The 19,124-nt window shown below is 37.1% G+C and overlaps 2 protein-coding genes across 2 annotated transcripts in view; both read left to right on the plus strand.

Annotated features, from left to right (window-relative positions):
• Window positions 1-10: 10 nt before the first annotated feature.
• LOC139717293 (mitochondrial import inner membrane translocase subunit Tim17-B-like) lies at window positions 11-9,479 on the plus strand. The gene is made up of 7 exons (XM_071628785.1): window positions 11-47; window positions 1,552-1,651; window positions 5,289-5,352; window positions 6,477-6,605; window positions 7,222-7,257; window positions 8,031-8,105; window positions 8,660-9,479. The coding sequence occupies exons 1-7, from the start codon at window positions 22-24 to the stop codon at window positions 8,728-8,730; spliced, it is 501 nt and encodes a 166-aa protein (XP_071484886.1). The 5' UTR covers window positions 11-21; the 3' UTR covers window positions 8,731-9,479.
• Window positions 9,480-16,878: 7,399 nt separating this feature from the next.
• LOC139717319 (calcium/calmodulin-dependent protein kinase type 1D-like) overlaps window positions 16,879-19,124 on the plus strand; it is a 157,839-nt gene continuing 155,593 nt past the window's right edge. The window contains exon 1 of the mRNA XM_071628816.1: window positions 16,879-17,194. Within this exon, the coding sequence (XP_071484917.1) occupies window positions 17,118-17,194 (77 nt within the window). The 5' untranslated portion in view covers window positions 16,879-17,117. The remainder of the gene's footprint in view (window positions 17,195-19,124) is intronic.

Consider the following 19,124-nt stretch of genomic DNA (forward strand, 5'->3'; position numbering starts at 1 on the left):
GTGTCGATTGCTAGTTACAAAATGGAGGAGTACGCACGTGAACCTTGGTAAGAATTTTCGTTGTTTATGTGGTTGATCGCAACGCTTGTAAGAAATCAGTTGCTTGTATTGTAACAATGAGTTATGTAAGGTCTCTCTAGCTAGGTTCTAGGTCAGTATTGTATCACATTGCTCAAATATCCTAAGTGCAATTGTCAGACGCTTCGTCGACATGGCGTTGCGCTGCGCTACTACGCCGGTTGTACATGTGAGAACGCAGTGCAGTGCTGTAAATCGGCATGTAAATTGGGCCGGGCACGTTTGAAAAGGTGTAGGTCACCTACTCGTATACCGAGTGCTCACGCAGCTCGCAGCAGGCTTGTGGTGGTAGGGTACGAGTAGTAGAGAGGGGTACGGGAAGCGTGTTTTTTTTAGACGGCACAGATTGGGGAAACTAAAAATCTATCGGGGACCCTATCCCTAAACCTAACCCTAATCCTAATCCTAACCCTAACCATCAACAATGATCAAACCCTAACCCTAACCATAACCATAACCAAAAACCCTAACCCAACGTTTTTCCCATAGGTTTAACACGCGTCATGCCCCAATCTGTGCCGTCTTAAAAAAAAACCGCGTACGGGAAGGGAGTAGCACGACGCCATCGCCAGTCAGTACGCCAAACAAGGCCCTGTTTCATAAAGCTATTCGTAAAGTCAAGAACAACTTACGAGCTACTGGTGATCAGTTCTGTAAAATTCTGATGTGCTATACTTGTCAGGATTTTCATAATTCAGCCAAAAACTGATTACCAGTCGCTTGTAAGTCGTTCGGAACTTGACGAACAGCTTATGAAACACCCCCATACAGGTGACTGGGCAGTTGTGCTGCAGCTGTGCCTTTTAATGTCTTAAAAATTCAGTATATTTGGGCTCTTACTAAACAACCACTGTGTTGTGCATATCATTTATCCTCATATTTTCAATTAATTTACAGGCCACCATGGCATAGACAGAAAAATCTGTCTGTAGCTGTCCGGGCATAAAAAGGAATCTTTTAAATTTCAATCATTTTTTACATTTATCGGCTCTCCTTCGTAGATGGTATTTTAGCAGTAATTTGAACTTGTTATAGGACTTTATCCTGTGATGTGTGATGTACTCCAGACCGAGCATGTACAGCTGTATGCCCATGATTGTTCATCATGGCTACTACAATGTACTAACCTTTACCTAAACGCTGACCAATTCAGTGCTTATTTAGTAATTTACATCAGTGTACATGTAAGGTAATTTGTCAAACAGTTACTCAGTCAGGGGCATATCCAGAAATTCCGTAAATAGGGTCTCGCCTTTTCAGAATTAAAGGGGGTGCACGCCCCCTCCCATTTTGTTGTTATTTCTTTTGTTTTAAAAAAAAATAAAGAGGGGCGCTTGCCCAGTGTACATGTGCCCCCCTCTGGATCCGCCACTGCTTAGTGGTATATGTTATTGCAATATTTACACGTGTCTCACGAAGTGCTACAGAGTTTTCAGATGAATTTGTGCAAATGTTTTCATTGTTGTTGTTTAGCCCATGGAGGATAGTGGACGACTGTGGAGGAGCATTCTCCATGGGTGTGATAGGAGGGTCGGTGGTCCATGCCATCATTGGAGCCAGGAATGCACCTGCTGTAAGTTTCCCATTTTTAACCATCCTGGACAAGACTTTCCTTTTCACATTTTGTAGTTTTTGATTTTGTAGTCACCTGCTGTACATTTTCAATGAGAAATAAATGTTTCATATGAGAAATTTCGCGCCTAATTCCTGTGATTTCCACCATGTACATAGTTGCCTTCAAATTTCTCCAGGGAGTTACATGGTATATGAGGGATTTCATAGAGAGCATCTGTTTGACATGTAACAAACAGGGTTTCTTAACATAAAACTTCTTGTCCTCGTTGAAAGATAGCATTGGCGTTATATTTGGGTCAATCCATGTCAAATCATCCAGTGCTTGTCACCCGACCCCCTCCGATTTTCTTTAAAATCGCACCAAATGTTTCCCAAAGTGTCTGACGGAATATCCCAAAATATTTTGCCCCAAGGTCAATTGGTTGCTAAGATACAGCCTCACATAGCAACCAATGCGCATTCCAAAATATTAGTTAAAAGAAAATTATGCATTTTTGATTGATTGTGGTAGCATGGATATTTATGCAAAAGTGTTCATTATCTGGAAATTGGAAGAACTTTATAGTCTTTGCAAGAAAAAGTGACTGTGACGCGAAATTGACTTTTCGTTAACGTGCACAAGGTCACGGAAAATGGTGTTAAATGTTAATTTCGAAAATTTTAATGCATATTTAGGGGCTAATATCTTCCACATTTCATCACCTTAGGTTCTAAAATATTATGCTGCTGAAGGCTTTGACTTGGTCAGTAATTTTGAAAAAAATCAGCGGATTCGTGCCCACCGTTTTTACGGAGAGCGCCCTCAAAGTTGACAAAAATGAAAAATGTGCCAAATTCAAGGTCACGGATCACCCTTCGTCCCACCTAGGAATGGCATCAATTTTTTTGTATTGATAGACACTTACCTATATTATCTTGGGTTACCAAAGAAATTTTGCTACTGAAATGTTCAATGGCAAATTTACCCCACTGAAAATGGTCGTAAACGGCCAAAGTCCCATGTAATATCACATATTGGGTTTAGAGGACATTTCAAATGCCCATGCTTTCAAGATGAAAAGCCCTAGCCCTGTGATATTTGCAGTAGGGGCAGTCTGTTACACATATTTTAGTAATATATACCACAAAACACTTTTATTAAATTATAATGACCTTGAAATTTAATCCAAAATTTGAGAAAAACAATAAGTCGCTCCATTTTCCTCATTGCACTGCATGTAATATGTGTTTTGAAAGACTTTTCACAGAGCAATATTTCAAGAATTATGAAAGCTGACTGCCTAACATATTAAGGTTCTAAACTATTTGTGCTCTTCTTTCAGATTTGGTGTCAATTTGATCATGAATGTTATACCCTTGACCTTGAAGTGCTTCTAAAAATAGCTGTAAATTTGTTAACTAAAAATAGCTGTAAATTTGTTAACTACAAATTACACACAGACAGGTGTTTTATGGCATGATATACTTGTGATTCTTTCACAAACACAAAAGCTTTTAATAGTGTGAATGTTATATACTGGAATAAATCTATAGGTTCTTGCAAGATATGTTACAATAAATTACTTTGTTCTGACAATGACCCTCAATTTCAGTCACAAAAGCGGACAGTAATATTTTGTGATTTTGTGTGCATTTCCTATGGAAAACAGTGCTTTGTGGTGAAACTCATAAAAACTTGACTATTTTTACTATTTATCACTTTGATTGATTAATTCTATTCAAATTATGGTAGAAAAAGTGGGCTGTGACAATTTCCAATAAAGAAAAAAACACGAATGCTGTAGAAAATAAAAAACAAAGAAATACATAACAAATATCCCAAAAACAAGAAAATACATAAGAATGGAAATGATTTTGGATGTTGTCATAAGTTACAGTACAAATCCCCCAAAAAAGATGACTCTCAGTGCTTTTAATGTGCGTTTCACAGGCTAGAAAAAGAATCATTCTTATGTGTTGGGCGCAATGTCCATAATTAACTATTATTATGTACTTTTTGTATGGGCAGGAATAGGCATTTCTCCTGATTTTGAAGGTGATAAATTCAGGGTCACTGTCAGAACAAAGTAATTAATTGTAACATATCTTGCAAGAACCTATAGATTTATTCCAGTATATAACATTTACGCCATAAAAACTTTTGTGCTTGTGAAAGAATCACTAGTATGTTATGCCATAAAACACCTGTTGTGTGTGTAATTTGTAGTTAACAAATTTACAGCTATTTTTAGAAGCACTTCAAGGTCAAGGGTATAATATTCATGATCAAATTGACACTAAATCTGAAAGAAGAGCACAAATAGTTTAGAACCTTAATATGTTAGGCTGTCAGCTTTCATAATTCTTGAAATATTGCTCTGTGAAAAGTCTTTCAAAACACATATTACATGCAGTGCAATGAGGAAAATGGAGCGACTTATTGTTTTTCTCAAATTTTGGATTAAATTTCAAGGTCATTATAATGTAATAAAAGTGTTTTGTGGTATATATTACTAAAATATGTATAACAGACTGCCCCTACTGCAAATATCACAGGGCTAGGGCTTTTCATCTTGAAAGCGTGGACATTTGAAATGTCCTCTAAACCCAATATGTGATATCACATGGGAATTTGGCCGTTTACGACCATTTTCAGTGGGGTAAATTTACCATTGAACATTTCGGTAGCAAAATTTCTTTGGTAACCCAAGGTAATATAGGTAAATGTCTATCAATACAAAAAAATTGATGCCATTCCTAGGTGGGACGAAGGGTGATCTGTGACCTTGAATTTGGTACATTTTTCATTTTTGTCAACTTTGAGGGCGCTCTCCGTAAAAACGGTGGGCAAGAATTCGCTGATTTTTTTCAAAATTACTGAGCAAGTCAAAGCCTTCAACAGCATAATATTTTAGAACCTAAGGTGATGAAATGTGGAAGATATTAGCCTCTAAATATGCACTAAAATTTTCGAAATTAACATTTAACGCCATTTTCGGTGACCTCGTGCACGTTAACGAAAAGTCAATTTCGCGTCACAGTCACTTTTTCTTGCAAAGACTATAAAGTTCTCCCAATTTCCAGATAATGAACACTTTTGCATAAATATCCATGCTACCACAATCAATCAAAAATGCATAATTTTCTTTTAACTAATATTTTGGAATGCGCATCGGTTGCTATGTGAGGCTGTATCTTAGCAACCAATTGACCTTGGGGCAAAATATTTTGGGATTTTCCGTCAGACACTTTGGGGAACATTTGGTGCGATTTTAAAGAAAATCGGAGGGGGTCGGGTGACAACTTTTCTGAAAATTGGATGATTTGACGTGGATTGACCCATTTGGCAGTGACTACTGTTAGCCATGTCAGTGAAATCTAACACGATGTCTGACCCTTGTTTTAAAGTGTGCAGGTTTTAAGGTTCATGTTGTGTGGATGACCAACCTGTGCCTTGAAAGTGGTAACCATAGTACAGACATTAACAACAGCTCCTAAGAACAATTATACAGAAATGAAATGCTTGTAATACCCACTTGAATGCATTGCTACAATATGTAGTACTTACAATTTGTACAATGTAATGATGTTGCATGCAATGTAAAGATGTTGATGTATTTCAATGCAGACACCTATTTTTTTTCCCCTCTTGACAGGGATACAGGCACCGCCTTATTGGTAGTTTCCTTGCAATCAAGCACAAAGCTCCTGTTGTTGGAGGTAAGTATAGATATTCACCCTTAGCAGCCCTCAATCTTGCATGAAGTGCACTGTATCTTTTCCATTTTTGCTTGTAATAAACCAAGGATGTACATGTATGTTCATGTGGGCCTCAATTGACTGAACAATGTCCATCCTTTGATGATGTTTGCAAGATGTATGAACATAAAGTTACTTGTATATCATCAATATCTCTGTGCAACTTTATTGGTTACAGTGTTATCATTTCTATCTTTTCAGGTTCATTGTACATGTTGTATTATTTGCAATTTGTTTAAGATTCATGCCAATTTTTAAAATTTACAATTTCTGGTACCATTACTGTTACTTTGCCTGTAACTGTTGTTATTGTTGTTGCTGTTGTTGGTTCTGGTAGTGACCCTGGTCTTTTTACTGGTCCTTTTACTGGTCCTGGTGCCGATTCTGTTTAAATGATCTCTTCTGCTATTACACATGCACAAGAAAAGTACTAACACTTCTATGAAAATTCTTATTAGGTATTTCAATCCAAGGACAGGCTCTTTGCTTCTTTATGACATTGATCAGAACTTCTTAGTCATTAGTTTATGACAAATTGGAAACCATATTTCTCCCTTTCCCCTTCTCAATTCTGTGTGAAAAAAAAATGTATGAATGTAGATGTTTTGTTTTTTTTTTGTCCTGAAAACTGTAAATGAAAGATGTGATGAAAATTCTTCAGGCTTACAAATATCTTGAAATACAAAAAGCGAGATGAAATTCTTTGGAAAAACTACTTAACATTGCCTATTTAGTGTTTGTGGAACTGAGTTGAAACAGTTTTACCTGCAAGAAACAGAAGAACTTCAAATTAATTTGAAGTTGCAGCAACAATAACAATAAAAGACTTCTTGTAATGCACAAACTTTTTTTTACAAGTTGAATCTTGTTTGCATGAGCACATACATTCTTGCTGACAGAAAGCAAAATGTTTTCTGAACGTTCTTTTTGGTTTAAAATACAAGATTTCTGTTTTATTTGTTGTTTTTTTTTTTTTGGTTTTTTTTTTTTTTTGGGGGGGGGGTGGGTTTGTTTGTTTGGTTTTTTTTTTGGTAGTGCTAACTTCAGAATCATATCATGTTTTACCTTTCATGTGTGGTTTGCAGGTAACTTTGCTGTCTGGGGTGGCCTGTTCTCCACCTTTGACTGTGCTCTAGTCAGCATTAGGAAGAAGGAAGATCCTTGGAACTCCATTACCAGTGGAGCACTCACAGGGGCAGTCTTGGCAGCAAGAAGTAAGGAGAAATCTCTCATTCAATGCTAAGTTCCTTGTACCAGATGTTAGGAATCTCTCGTTGACTTTTAGTACAAGGTAGCCTTGTTACAATGAGGACCTATTAAAAAAGATGACAGTTACATTTTTATGAATATCAGGTTTCTCAGAACACTTGCTTGTCAGAGTAACACAAGACAAAACCAAGACAAAGACAAATCATAGAGTTAAGACATACAAAATCACCTTGTTATTAGAGGGTGCTGTTATATTTATATCCAACCTCTTAATAATGATGTTCCTCTGTACAAGTGTCTTTTGAAATCAAACTATCAATTACGACTGGAAAATCTCTGTTGGGCTAGAAGTAGTTGTGCTTTATTTTCATTTCCTGGATTGGATGCAGGTGGTTCAGTGCAGATTCTTTCTTGCATTTGCCTCCGGGATAAAGAAAGAATTGAATTCAGTACAGTTGTGTGAACGAATTTGAAACTACTCTGTTCCAAATAGGAAGTTACAAATTTCAATGTTTGATACACGCCTGAACCATGTCATGCAGAAATGAATTCGACAGTGAAAAGTTTGCTCAAATTGTTCTGACCCCCAAACTGACTTGACTGTATCCCTTCTCTTTATAGATGGTGCAGTGGCTATGGCTGGATCTGCCATGATTGGTGAGTAAATACACTTATTCGTAATGTATACACCAGGGCCCTGTTTCATAAAGCTGTTCATAAAGTTACGAACAACTTACGAACGACTGGTGATCAGTTCTGATATGCTATACCTATCAGAATTTCCATAATTCAGCACAAGAACTGATCACCAGTCGCTCGTAAGTCATTCGTAACTTTACGAACAGCTTTATGAAGCACCCCCAGATGTCTTACAAAGTACACTGACCATTAAAGATGGTTGTAGTGCCATTAAAGGATGTAACATTTGTTTCTGTTACTTTGTGTGTATACTTTTCAAGAGATTAAAGGGTACCTATGTATATTTACAGAATCTTGGACAAAGATGCATACAAGCAAATGGTTGTTAATGTTCAAAGAAGAGTTAGTAGTATGCTGTACCAAGATGCTTCTGTTTTCAAGTAGTGATAATCATTCATGTTGGAATGAGAACATTGGGCTAACTTTGGAATTTAGTTCTATTTTAATGCAAGAATTTTTCATGGAAATCATCTTTTCAAAGATCAAATCATCCCATCATAGATAATAAAATGACGTGATTAAGAGCCTCATTATTGTTGTACCTGGTATATAAGTGATACTTAGAACAGCTATTAAAGGCGACACAAGCACTGTAATATAACCACTTGCCTTCAGTCTTACACAGTGGCTGGCTATGTGAAAAGCCAGTTTGATTAAGAGTGAACATTGTGCTTGATTGTACTTTGTGCAAATTTTCCACTACGTCTTTGTTTTTCCTGTTCATCCCACAGGGGGGATCCTCCTTGCGATGATCGAAGGAGTTGGGATCCTGATGACGAGAATGTCAGCAGAACAATTCAGACCCAGTGAGTATCTTATCCCTCCAAGGGAGCAGCATCATTTGCGAGTGAGGGCCGTATCATGTAGATCAACGTCTCATACTCTCTGTTCCACGTTGTAAGGAGTAAGGAGAGAAAGTGAAAATAATGTTCTTCTCTGAGACAAGCTAATGATGGAAATTTCCCATCATCTATACTTTCCTCTGGCTGATGCACGTTTCAAAGAATAGTATGTCGGTACTACCCTTTATGTTTGAAATGCTGTGCCAAGAAAAAAAACAAAACAAAATGAAGTAGACTTACATTCCAAATTCGATGGGGATCTTCAAATTATTCATGTTACAGGTATCAATATGCAAATCATTCCATACGAGTGGAAACATTCGCCACTGTGTGAAGTTTGATGGCACATACTTGTATTATAGATTTGACGTTGTTCCCTTTGATCGCAAGTTTGTAATTCAGGAGATGAAACGTGAGGCACATGTGGCACAGTGAGCAAGCTGCCAAATTTGAGAAGTTTAATTTCAAAGATGGGTTTTTTCACATTAAATCTTCATCTGCTCTTGTTTTTTCCACAGTGAATCCACAAATGGAGGACCCTTCACAACTGAATCAAAATGCACCATCATTTGGGACTCAATATCAATGAAAGGACACATAATCTTCGATAGACATTATCCAATTCTAAAAGACCATTTAGTCCAAGGAAATTTTGCACATCGCTACACACAGTATATTTTGTTGTATGTTTAGATGTCTATGTCTTGTGAAGGAGCGACTGCTGTAGAAATTTGAGAGAGACACGAAGATGTCTTGGCAGGATGTGATACCTTCGACCCCTCTTGGAATGAACGAAGACATCCAGGAAATGTACTGTGCGTGCACCTGTGTGCTGGGCGTGGCAGACTGCTGATTGCATATCCATGAATGGTACTCGAGGGAGACGAGCTTCTCGCAAAGCAACCGAGCCGTGGCTGCAGTCTTAAGGTTTCACGCGACACATTCAGAGGTAGGGGTGGATCCAGGAACCCCGTAAAGATGGGGCACCAATACAGAATTAAAGCAGGCGCACTTCCTTCTGTTTTTTCTTTATATTGCTTTTGTTTAAATGAAAAATTAAAATTAAAGTGGGGGTGCGTGCCCAGTACGCCCCCGCCTGGATCCGCCACTGAGAGGGTTTCCCCTTCTAATGAATATCATGTGCCAGCGTCGCTCCCTTCTTGGTGAAAGTAACACGCTGTGCATTAAAATGTGTTCTTTTGTTACACGTGTCATATGTATTAATTTGTTTGAAGTTTGACCAGCATATACACGAACACTTGAGTCGCCCCAAATTTGCTAGTTATAAGCAGAGTGGGTGCTTTCAAACTCTTTGAAGGGGTATGTTATTATTCTCAAGTCTATGTAGATATTGCGTAATAAATTACTTTTAGTACAGAACATTTTATATCATATACATTGTACTGAGTGTCAGGGCACCAAATGCATACCTACTGAGTCTCTTCGAGTCTACTGAGAAATTGAATGTGTCTTCATGATCTGAGGAAAGAATGTAGATGCATTCCTGAAATGGGAATTATTATGTAACACATGGATTATTGTAACTGTGCTTCGGTACCTCCCAGATTTTGATGTGTGAATGTGGACACTGCTTTAGGCGTCTGGCCCCCGACAATTGTCATGCACCTTGATTATGGGCTGGGGGGCCTGCGTGACTTAGGTGTAGTGACCCGTATAGTGTAGGGTAATTAACTATTGCTGGTGTCAGCAACACCCTTTGAATTGAGATGATTTAAAAAACAGAAACAGTATTGTAGAGGTTAGGATGAGAATTTGTCCCCATATTTTATGGATACAGCTGTGAGTTTTCATTCTTTTATCTGTTTCATGTTTGTTTTATATAGATGGTAAGAACTTTGGTTTTGTTTGTTATGTTTGTTTGTCATTTCATTTGTCTTTTTTTGAGCCAACATCAATTAAAACTTTAAAAAAAAGGTCAAAGCAAGAATAATCTGCAAGGGGAAAATTTGTTTTTGTGCACACAGTGTTACTAGATCTCAAGATGTGATGGCCGATTTGGGACAGATTGTTGTAAAATTCATCTAGCCCAGTAGACTGAAGACTGGTGCACTGTCTCCAACAATTCAGCCACACTTGGTCCATATCGTTAGCATGGGACTACATTCTTATAATGGGACTGCATTGGCTGCATTATAGTCTTCCCACTTACCTCATCTTTCTTCAAACTCGAGGGAACTGGATGTATTTTCAACAATAGTTGTATAAAACTCTGTGGGCTACACATTAGATACCCTCCTGCCAGTTTGATTTTTTGGCCATTATCATGTGCCTACCCTTAAGTTCTATCAATGCAGAGCAGTGCATTATAGAACTGTTTCGGCAGACAACTTAATGCTGCGTTTACTCTGGATCGTCAGAGTTTGAGAAATTTACCAAATTACAGTCTGTAAAGTAGACTCAAATGGATTCTACCTGGAAATTCCACGGTAGCTTTTTCATCACATTTCCCTCTGAAAGTATTCCATTAGTGCAAAGGTCATCTTCTGGTCAGAAAGTTGTGTGAACATCTTGCTGAAGAGTTGTCTTTTGAACTGAAGGATAAAAACGTTTTCACAGCAAGTTTTTAAAGATATAAAAGGGATGGTACAGTATCGGTTGAGATGGGGATTTAGGTTTCCAACTTTTTTTTGATTATGGATTTTGAGATAATGAGAAACCTCTTATGAAATATGAAAAAGCATACATGTATAATTCTAAGAGGAATTCAAAGTCTGTTTAATAAAAATGGGTTTTACTTTTGATATGGCTGAGATATCCAAAACAAAGCAATCCTATTAAAAGGTGGGACCCACCTTTTCTAAGGATCGCTTTTTTATTACTTTGTGTTTGGATCTCTTAGCTATTTCATATTAAACCAATTTTCGTCAAATAAACTTTGAATTCCTCTTAGAATTGTATGTTTTTTAACATTTTTCATAAAGTGGTTTCAAGGTACTGTATCTAGCAAAAAGGTTAAAAGCTAAATCCTCACCTCGACCAATACTGCACCATCCCTTGAGGACAGGAGTATCCTGTATTTGCAGTCCCTACTGAATGCATGAGTTACCATGATAATTATCGTGTGCCTACCCTGTAGTTTTATCAACATGAGAGCATGTGCCATTTTGTAGTAGTATAAGAGATTTTTTAAAATCCTGTGGTTGTTTCTGTGCATGAACACGTTGTTCAATAAGTCTTGTTTTCAAGTTCAGTTTTGTATTTAAAGATCTGTATATAATTTTGACTGTACAGGTTATGGCCACTAATTAAAAGTTTATTCACTTTCAGTTTACCTCAAGAAATGGCCATGGTGTGAAGCTGATGAGGGTATGAACATAGGCAGCACTACAGACTTATGATCTACTGTGAAATGGGAAATGTGCAGTGGGGATTTTTTTTTCTTGTTCAAATTTGGTACTCCACTGAAGTACCTAAAAAGTAACAACATGCAGACATTGTTGGAAATTTCAATGTGTGAGCAGAAATACCCTCACCAACAAATCCGTAAACAAGTGAAGCTTTCTGAGATTGGCCCAGTATAGAAAATAAGATCATGGTAATGTCTCTACTTCTACCGTAGACAGTTACATTAAGATTCCTAAGATGACTTCCTAACATATAAACTGTCTTGGCTTATTTTTTTTTAATGTATCTGATTTTGCTGGCAGTTTGCTTTATTCAGAGCAACTTTCTTTTGACATGAATCCCCCCTTTAATGTCGCACAGCAAAGTCAAATTTTAGTTTGTGTTTTGTTGATGTGAGAATGTGGGATTTAGGGATTGGAGTAGTTTGATGTGGGATGAGCTGAAGCTTGTAAGAAGTCAGGATTAGGATGTTTGTATATGGTTCTCAAGGAATATATTCTGACACATTAAGATGATGGGGCATTGTTGCTGACCTGTGATTTACCAAGTACCAATGTACATTGTCTGTACAGTGTAGAGATGAGTACAAACATGTATATTTAAATGTCTAATAAACTTCGATTTTAAACTGGAAACATGTGTCTGAAGGTGTTTTTTTTTTATTGTGTGTGTGTTTGTCTTGGGTTGTGGGTTTGTGTGCGTGTTTTTTTTCTCTGTCTCTTTTCTTAAACCAAAACACAAATTGTAGCTAATCTGTTCTCTACTGTACATGAAGGAATGGTAAATACGCAATCTGCTATGATCTGTCTTGAAAGTAGAACATGTGGTGCCTGAGGGTGTGAAGAGTTGATAGAAATTTGGGATATTGATACATGAGCATGTATACAGTCAACCTTTCTTTAAGTTGACCTCACAGAAGTCGATTAATCAAGTCGAAGGTCTCTTCAAGTCCTCTTCTCTTTATATTCTATTGATTTCAGTCTCTCATAAGTTTTCTCTTAAGTCCATCAATAGATTCGACTTTGGCAAGGTTGACTGTATTCTAGATTTAGTCTCGGACACATGTATCATTTCATGTTGCACATAAGCCCTTGCTAACATCCTGTGCCACCAAATCTCTAGAACAATTAATGCATCAACTTCAATATTTATGAACAGTGGACTCCTGTTTTAACGAAGTCCTCGGGACTAGCAGTTTTCTTTCATTATAACAAAACAAACATTAAAAATCATAGAGTGGAAACGTTGCGGCAAAAATGTTTACTTCGTTGTAACTGGAATTTTGTTATAACCATGTTCGTTATAATGAGAGTGCACTGTATCATTTCTGAACAGCACAGTCCCGACAGAAGAACATTCTTAAAGTTTCCCTTGAGTACTCTATATGAATCAAGTTTGCATCGAAAAGGGGAAGTTTCCCTAAATGTTATGCTTTTGATATGTGGATTCAGGAAATGCATTCATATTGATAACACACAAAAAAACTGAGAAAAATCAGACAATCCCTTCAAAAGTTAGCTTAATTCCATGTGCTGCTCAATCTGTGATGTCCTTGTAGTAGGATGATTAAAAAAAAAAAAGATGAAAGGACTTTTACAAAAATTTGTTTATCTCAGACACCTGTTTCAATATTAAAAAGACAAACGAACAAACACTTGACCTTTTTCTTCTTGAAGGCACTTCTTCTCGAGGGAATGACAACTTTTTTAATGTTTGCAGATTTATCATTTTCTCTTTCTTTTTAATTATCCCGAACGTGATATAATTGATGTCACAGATTGTTGATCAGCTTGATCTAGACAGAGGGGGATATGGAAATGGAAATGAAGATACTTTCATGATTTTCCAACGGATCGTCCAATCTTCCTCAAAACTAAACGCAGTGTTTCACTAATGATTCTGCGTTTGGTAAATCCACTTGTATTCTGATTTCTCTTGCTTAGTCTTCATTGACCGTTGCCCGAGAGTTAAAAATGTTTCAATCCATATATAGTAGATAGTTATTTAATCATTTAGATAGATAGATAGACAGATAGATAGATAGATAGATAGATAGATAGATAGATAGATAGATAGATAGATAGATAGAAAGATAGATAGATAAATAGATTTAATTTATTGGTTGATAGACAGACTGATAGATTGATACTGGATGGAGGGACGGTACTGGTATAAGCCTTCATGCTCTGCACGCTGAGCTCCATGCGATTTACATCAAATTCCAAAGGGCGCCCTCTGTAAGATCGCTCCTTCCTCTTCAAGATCGCTCCTTCCTCTTCCTCCTCCTCAACCGTCACCCATCCCATATGGTTCAGCGGCCCTGTAAATCATGATATAACCCCTTAAAAGGAAGATGGATGAAATACAACGTACTTAAGAAAAATAGATGACAATAAAGATAATGATAATAGCGTTGATAAATATGTAAGTTGATTGATACATTGATATAGGCCCCATCACAGATAATGTCTCCCTCTCTTTTCTCCCTATTTTCTTTCCCTCTTTTTTTCACACTTTTGCTTTCTTATATTTTCTATTCCCTCTTTCCCCAGTTTCCCGCACTCTTTGTAGTTGTAAGCTCTTCACCTCTTCTTTCCCCCTTCCCTCAGAGGTAACCACATAATACAAGAAAAGACTTTTGAGTGGGTACCGCCATTTTTTTTCTTGCAAAGTGTATGAATACGATTGTATATCTCTTTTTTTGTACTGATCATATTATTATAGACATGAACATGAACATGTTGTTATTCCTGGCTGGCTGTGTATATTTTCAACGCCACGCAGATCAAATTTCACATTTCTTTGTACAGTCTGTTGAAAAAAAAGTGAAAATAAAGTTTGAATTGCATTAAATTGAACGTACCAGCCAATGGGAGAACACGCATTTGCAGTTTAATAATTCTTTTTCAAGTCCTTGCAGGTATTAACTCCCCTACACACACACACACACACACACACACACACACACACACACACACACACACACACACACACACACACACACACTTTTTTTTTTGTTTTTCAACGATGTTTATTCTGTTCCATTCAAAGTAATAGAAAAAAATAACAATTTTCATTTGCTACAATTGAAATGACGAAAATATACATTTGTGATCATAATAGCAAATTTGCTATTGCTGTACATAATGACATAACAAAAATTACATTTTCATGAACAATTATCAATTTACATACAGTCACTTCCCCTATGCTCTCAAAAAAAATTGCTTAAATTTAACAGTGATAATTCAGTTCTTCTAGCATTAATCTTAATAATCATCCAAATGAATTATGCAGCAAAATTATACAGTAATAAATAATGGAACCATATTATTTATCAACCAATACCCGCCCACCTACTAACTCATATCCACACACACACACACACACACACACACACACACACACACACACACACACATGCACACAAACTGTCGATGGAACGTCTTTACAACTCTACAAGTGTCTTGTACTACAGGAAAATTTTAGCTCCTAAATTAAAATGGCTAGCCTACAATGTGTAAGAACGCAAATATGATTATGAGGGCAACCTTGTCCGAAGGTGAAAGTTTGTGTCACTGTCAGGGACAGAATGTGATGTTTTGTGGGGACGGGACTCTCAATATTAGGTCTGCCTTTAATAGTGTAAAGCTTTTTGCTCTTGCTGTGTGCATTTTCGATACAAATTTTTGATAATTATATTCATATTACATTTTATATTGAGCCTACATTGCCCCTACGGCTCTGTCATTAATAACAACAGCGATGGCAACAACAACAACTCACGCATAACAACTAGGCATCGCAGCAGCAGCGCAACCACAATAACATTCTCAACAACGCGGCTATGCCTATCATAGTATTATGTGTATATGCCTATATATAATTTTTGATTTGTAGCATCGGCATTACAACAGTATCGGCAAGAATGTTTGTGGCAACAAGAATGCATAAGTATTATTACTAATGGGTTATAAAAGCATTATCCTTATAGGAAATACGTCCTGCCGCGTCAAAATTGTATTGTATCACGAACAGTTTGATAATGACGCCACCCGGGAAATCCATTCCTGAAAGAGTCACGCAGAAATCATGTCCATCCACGTTACAGTGATGGCTCCAAGAGTGAACCAAGCATAATTATTGATTTTTTTTTTCTTCTTCTTCTCAAATTTGAGCTTGTAGCTAATCTTAACCTCCTGTCTTTCTTTCGGATAAATCAATTCCAATTAATTTGAACTGGTGAGATTATGTGAATCATTGGGTTCCGTGAGGAGCCATTGTTTTGTTCCCCCCCCCCCAACCTTTGCTTGACATTGCATAAATTCTAGTCGTGTTCAAATAAGACTCTATAAAGTTGGTTTCTACTTCATTTGAAAAAAAGAAAAGAAAAAGAAAAAATATGCGTGGTACCGTTGAAACGATATCACAAGAATGCCGTTTATGCTCAGTTTGTTTGTGTGTTTGTTTCAATCCGCCACCTGTAGCATATTGAATAAACGGGGTGAGAAAGTAACTATACATTCATGACCTATCTTATAGTAAAGTCAGAATTAGAACATCGCACCGTCGTGAAATAATATTTATCGTGTAGTAAAAGGTAAAACGTACACTTATGGTTTCAGAGGACCAGGCAGAAGGAAGTGAAAAGAAAATAAGAGAAAGAAAGACTGATTACATCACTGATGACATCACTGCGGAAATCGAAACCTGGCACCAGATAACCGTCCACTGTCAGAGATTCAACCAGGACATATATTATTATAATTGGCCCTAAATTATTTTTTTAAAAAGTTGTATATACAGTATAGTGTACGAGATTAACTTAGAGACTGCAACGTTATTGCGCTGCGTATCGAGCAAAACCCCTCCCTTTTATTATAAAAAAAAGGCAACGTAACTTTAGAATCCTTTATAAGACCCATTTAGATAATGGAAACGCCGATGTGAAATGAAAATCACCTTCGCTCTTTGTACTTCTACAATTATATTGTTATCCTTTACTGTATTTCATCGTCCATTTAATAATCAAGTCCTTTACGTAATTTACTCGCTAATTGGACAATTTAATTTTCAATACAGGGTATATTACAAAAAGTACTTAAAATGCGTTGTCTCCATCAAAGGATAATCGCATGAATGGTAAGCAAATTGAAGAAACAGAAAGGAAGGTGGATGTATTGCATTTTACAACATAAATGTCTCAGGAAAATAAGGCAATCGGATTACATGGAAACATAATTTTACCCATCAAATAATCGACGCGTCCACATCCCACTGACTGGCTCTGCAACACGCGTCTATGGAGACGTGTAAGGCAGGTGTACATTGTGCCCGTTCCTTACTACTCCACACTCGCACAAGAGAGGGAAATTTGCGGCTTCTAAACCACTGGTCACACTGAATGCCTGCTGTTTCTACGCTGGCGATCGGCTATCAGTAGTAGTAGCAGGAATCCGTGCAAGACTTGCCTGATTTTATAGCAGACTGGTGGGTTAGGCAGACGTTGTCATCGGGATATCCAAGCTCAAGGGACAAAATACGACTGTTTCCAAGGAGGCCTTGGATAATTATTTCGCTGTTAATCGCTCATCAACAAGTGTTTTCACCATGCCCCTTTTCACGAAAAAGGGAGGCCGAAAGGAAAAAGTCACGGACATTTATGACCTGAAACACACCATTGGAACGTAAGTGTACTCACGGCGCCCATTTCTTGTTTTTAACTGCTACCGGGTTTTAAAGTTTTTGTTTCTTTGTTTTTTTTCCCTCGGCCGTCGCATTTACTACAGGAGGGTAGGGTTGTGATGCGAGTTGCTATGACAGAAAATGTCTTATGTTGTGTCGACTTGTTTCTTCTGTTTATTTTTGTCTGTTCATAAATGTTCTTTGCTCGATATTGTATTGTAAACACATTTTGTGAGTTTGCAGTTGTAGCAAGACTAAAAAGGTTCACAGAAAGAGAGAGAGAGAGAGAGAGAGAGAGAGGTTATACAAACCCAGTCTGCTCTGTGATGATCAAGTGAAAAAAATTCTTCTTTGAATGCCAGTTAGATCCTTTTTGCACCTGCAGGTGAAGCTAATGTGAAGCTCTGTACATTTGTTTGACAATTAGACTGTGATGCGTTTAATGGCTAGGCTTGATCAAATAAGAAACATTTGATGGGAAGTTATTTGTCTGACCCCTGTGACAGTCAGTTGGGAAATACTTGCAAATGACATTGAACAGAAATTGTGCTGAATGTTTGCATAGCATGGAGTGGTATTATTACAAGGTCATGCATCCATGCATGGATAAACATGGATGAAAAGATGGATGTTTACTCTTTTGGGCAGGAGTTCCATATGTACCCCCCGCTAACATTGGCAAAAAGAGTGATGTATTTAAGTAACATTATTAAATTTCCCTCTTTTGTGGCATATTGTGTGTGAGTCTTCAAATCCGGGAGGAAATGTAGGCCCTACTCTATTATACATTTGCACATGCAGAGACGATTTTCCCTCATTATCTACCGTGCCATTAAAGTCTTGTGCTATTGATTCTGGCAAGGGAATTGCTAACAATAAGTATGTATTTGCGTACATGGTGTATATTCAGGTGTGGGATCGATTTTGTATTCTAAATGTGATATTAAGTTTTCAAACATTAACCTCATTAGAACATGATCGTAGCTTCCCATCTGATGATGTACTGGTATCACTTGTTCATGGCCATGAAATAATTACTAGTAATGTGATTTAGGGCCAGGCATTAGTATTTTAGCGATCATAATTTGATTGTTTGCTTGTGATAATGAATAAGTAAAAAAAAACATCTTGGTACCTGATGACAACGTTTAAATTGAGATATCCATATAATGCTGACAGCATTACAACATAATTATTTTTTATTGGGCCGTATTATAACCCATGTTGATATTGCCATATCAACGTTGTAATTCTTTATATCTTGCAATCAAAATGTTCCCTATCTCGTTACCATTTCCAGCAAGGAATGTTGTACACTTTGTAACTTCAACCCCCTCCTAAAAAAAAAAAAATAATAATAAAATTTGAAAATTGACTATGCAATATTTCATATATAATATATGTAATTTTATAATGTGATTAGTCTATTACTACTTGGCAAAAGCATCAAAGATTAAGAGCACAGTGCTAGACATACACTGTAGATTACATCTTTGTCCAATTATTTGTATTTGCATGTCTGTCGTACTGTACATATGTTGTAGGTCTATCATGTTTGATGTCTTTTGCAATATACTCAGTAACTGCTATAGCACATTATTTGGACAGGCAGTCTGGAGCATGTCCCACTATAACCATGTACAATGTAATATGTTCTACATGTATGTTGCAAAATGACATGATATTATTAAAATGCAATTTCCTCCTCCTCATCAGCATGGAAGTTCATACACTGATAAAGTTGAAAACATGAATAGCAGTAACACTTTAGCATGGATACATATTGTGGCGTACAGATCGCACATAATTTTTACACCCACCCACCCCCCAAGAATCCACGTGGAATCCAGTCCACATTGGTGACAGCTGCCAACTCTAGAGTGAAGGGGCCCTCGTGATACTACTCAGAAGATACTGTTGCCATACACTCTA

This window comes from Diadema antillarum, unplaced genomic scaffold (assembly GCF_040938485.1).
Source record: "Diadema antillarum isolate AM-2024a unplaced genomic scaffold, OU_Dant_1.0 scf00000074, whole genome shotgun sequence".
In the NCBI taxonomy this organism is placed as follows: domain Eukaryota; kingdom Metazoa; phylum Echinodermata; class Echinoidea; order Diadematoida; family Diadematidae; genus Diadema; species Diadema antillarum.

What these genes read in the sequence shown, in the direction of transcription:
- LOC139717293 (XM_071628785.1), top strand. Translation starts at nt 22, where the DNA reads ATGGAGGAGTACGCACGTGAACCTTG. An exon ending in CAAAGCTCCTGTTGTTGGAG is followed by an intron (nt 5,353 to 6,476) that starts GTAAGTATAGAT and finishes TGTGGTTTGCAG; the next exon opens with GTAACTTTGCTGTCTGGGGT. An exon ending in GGCAGTCTTGGCAGCAAGAA is followed by an intron (nt 6,606 to 7,221) that starts GTAAGGAGAAAT and finishes TTCTCTTTATAG; the next exon opens with ATGGTGCAGTGGCTATGGCT.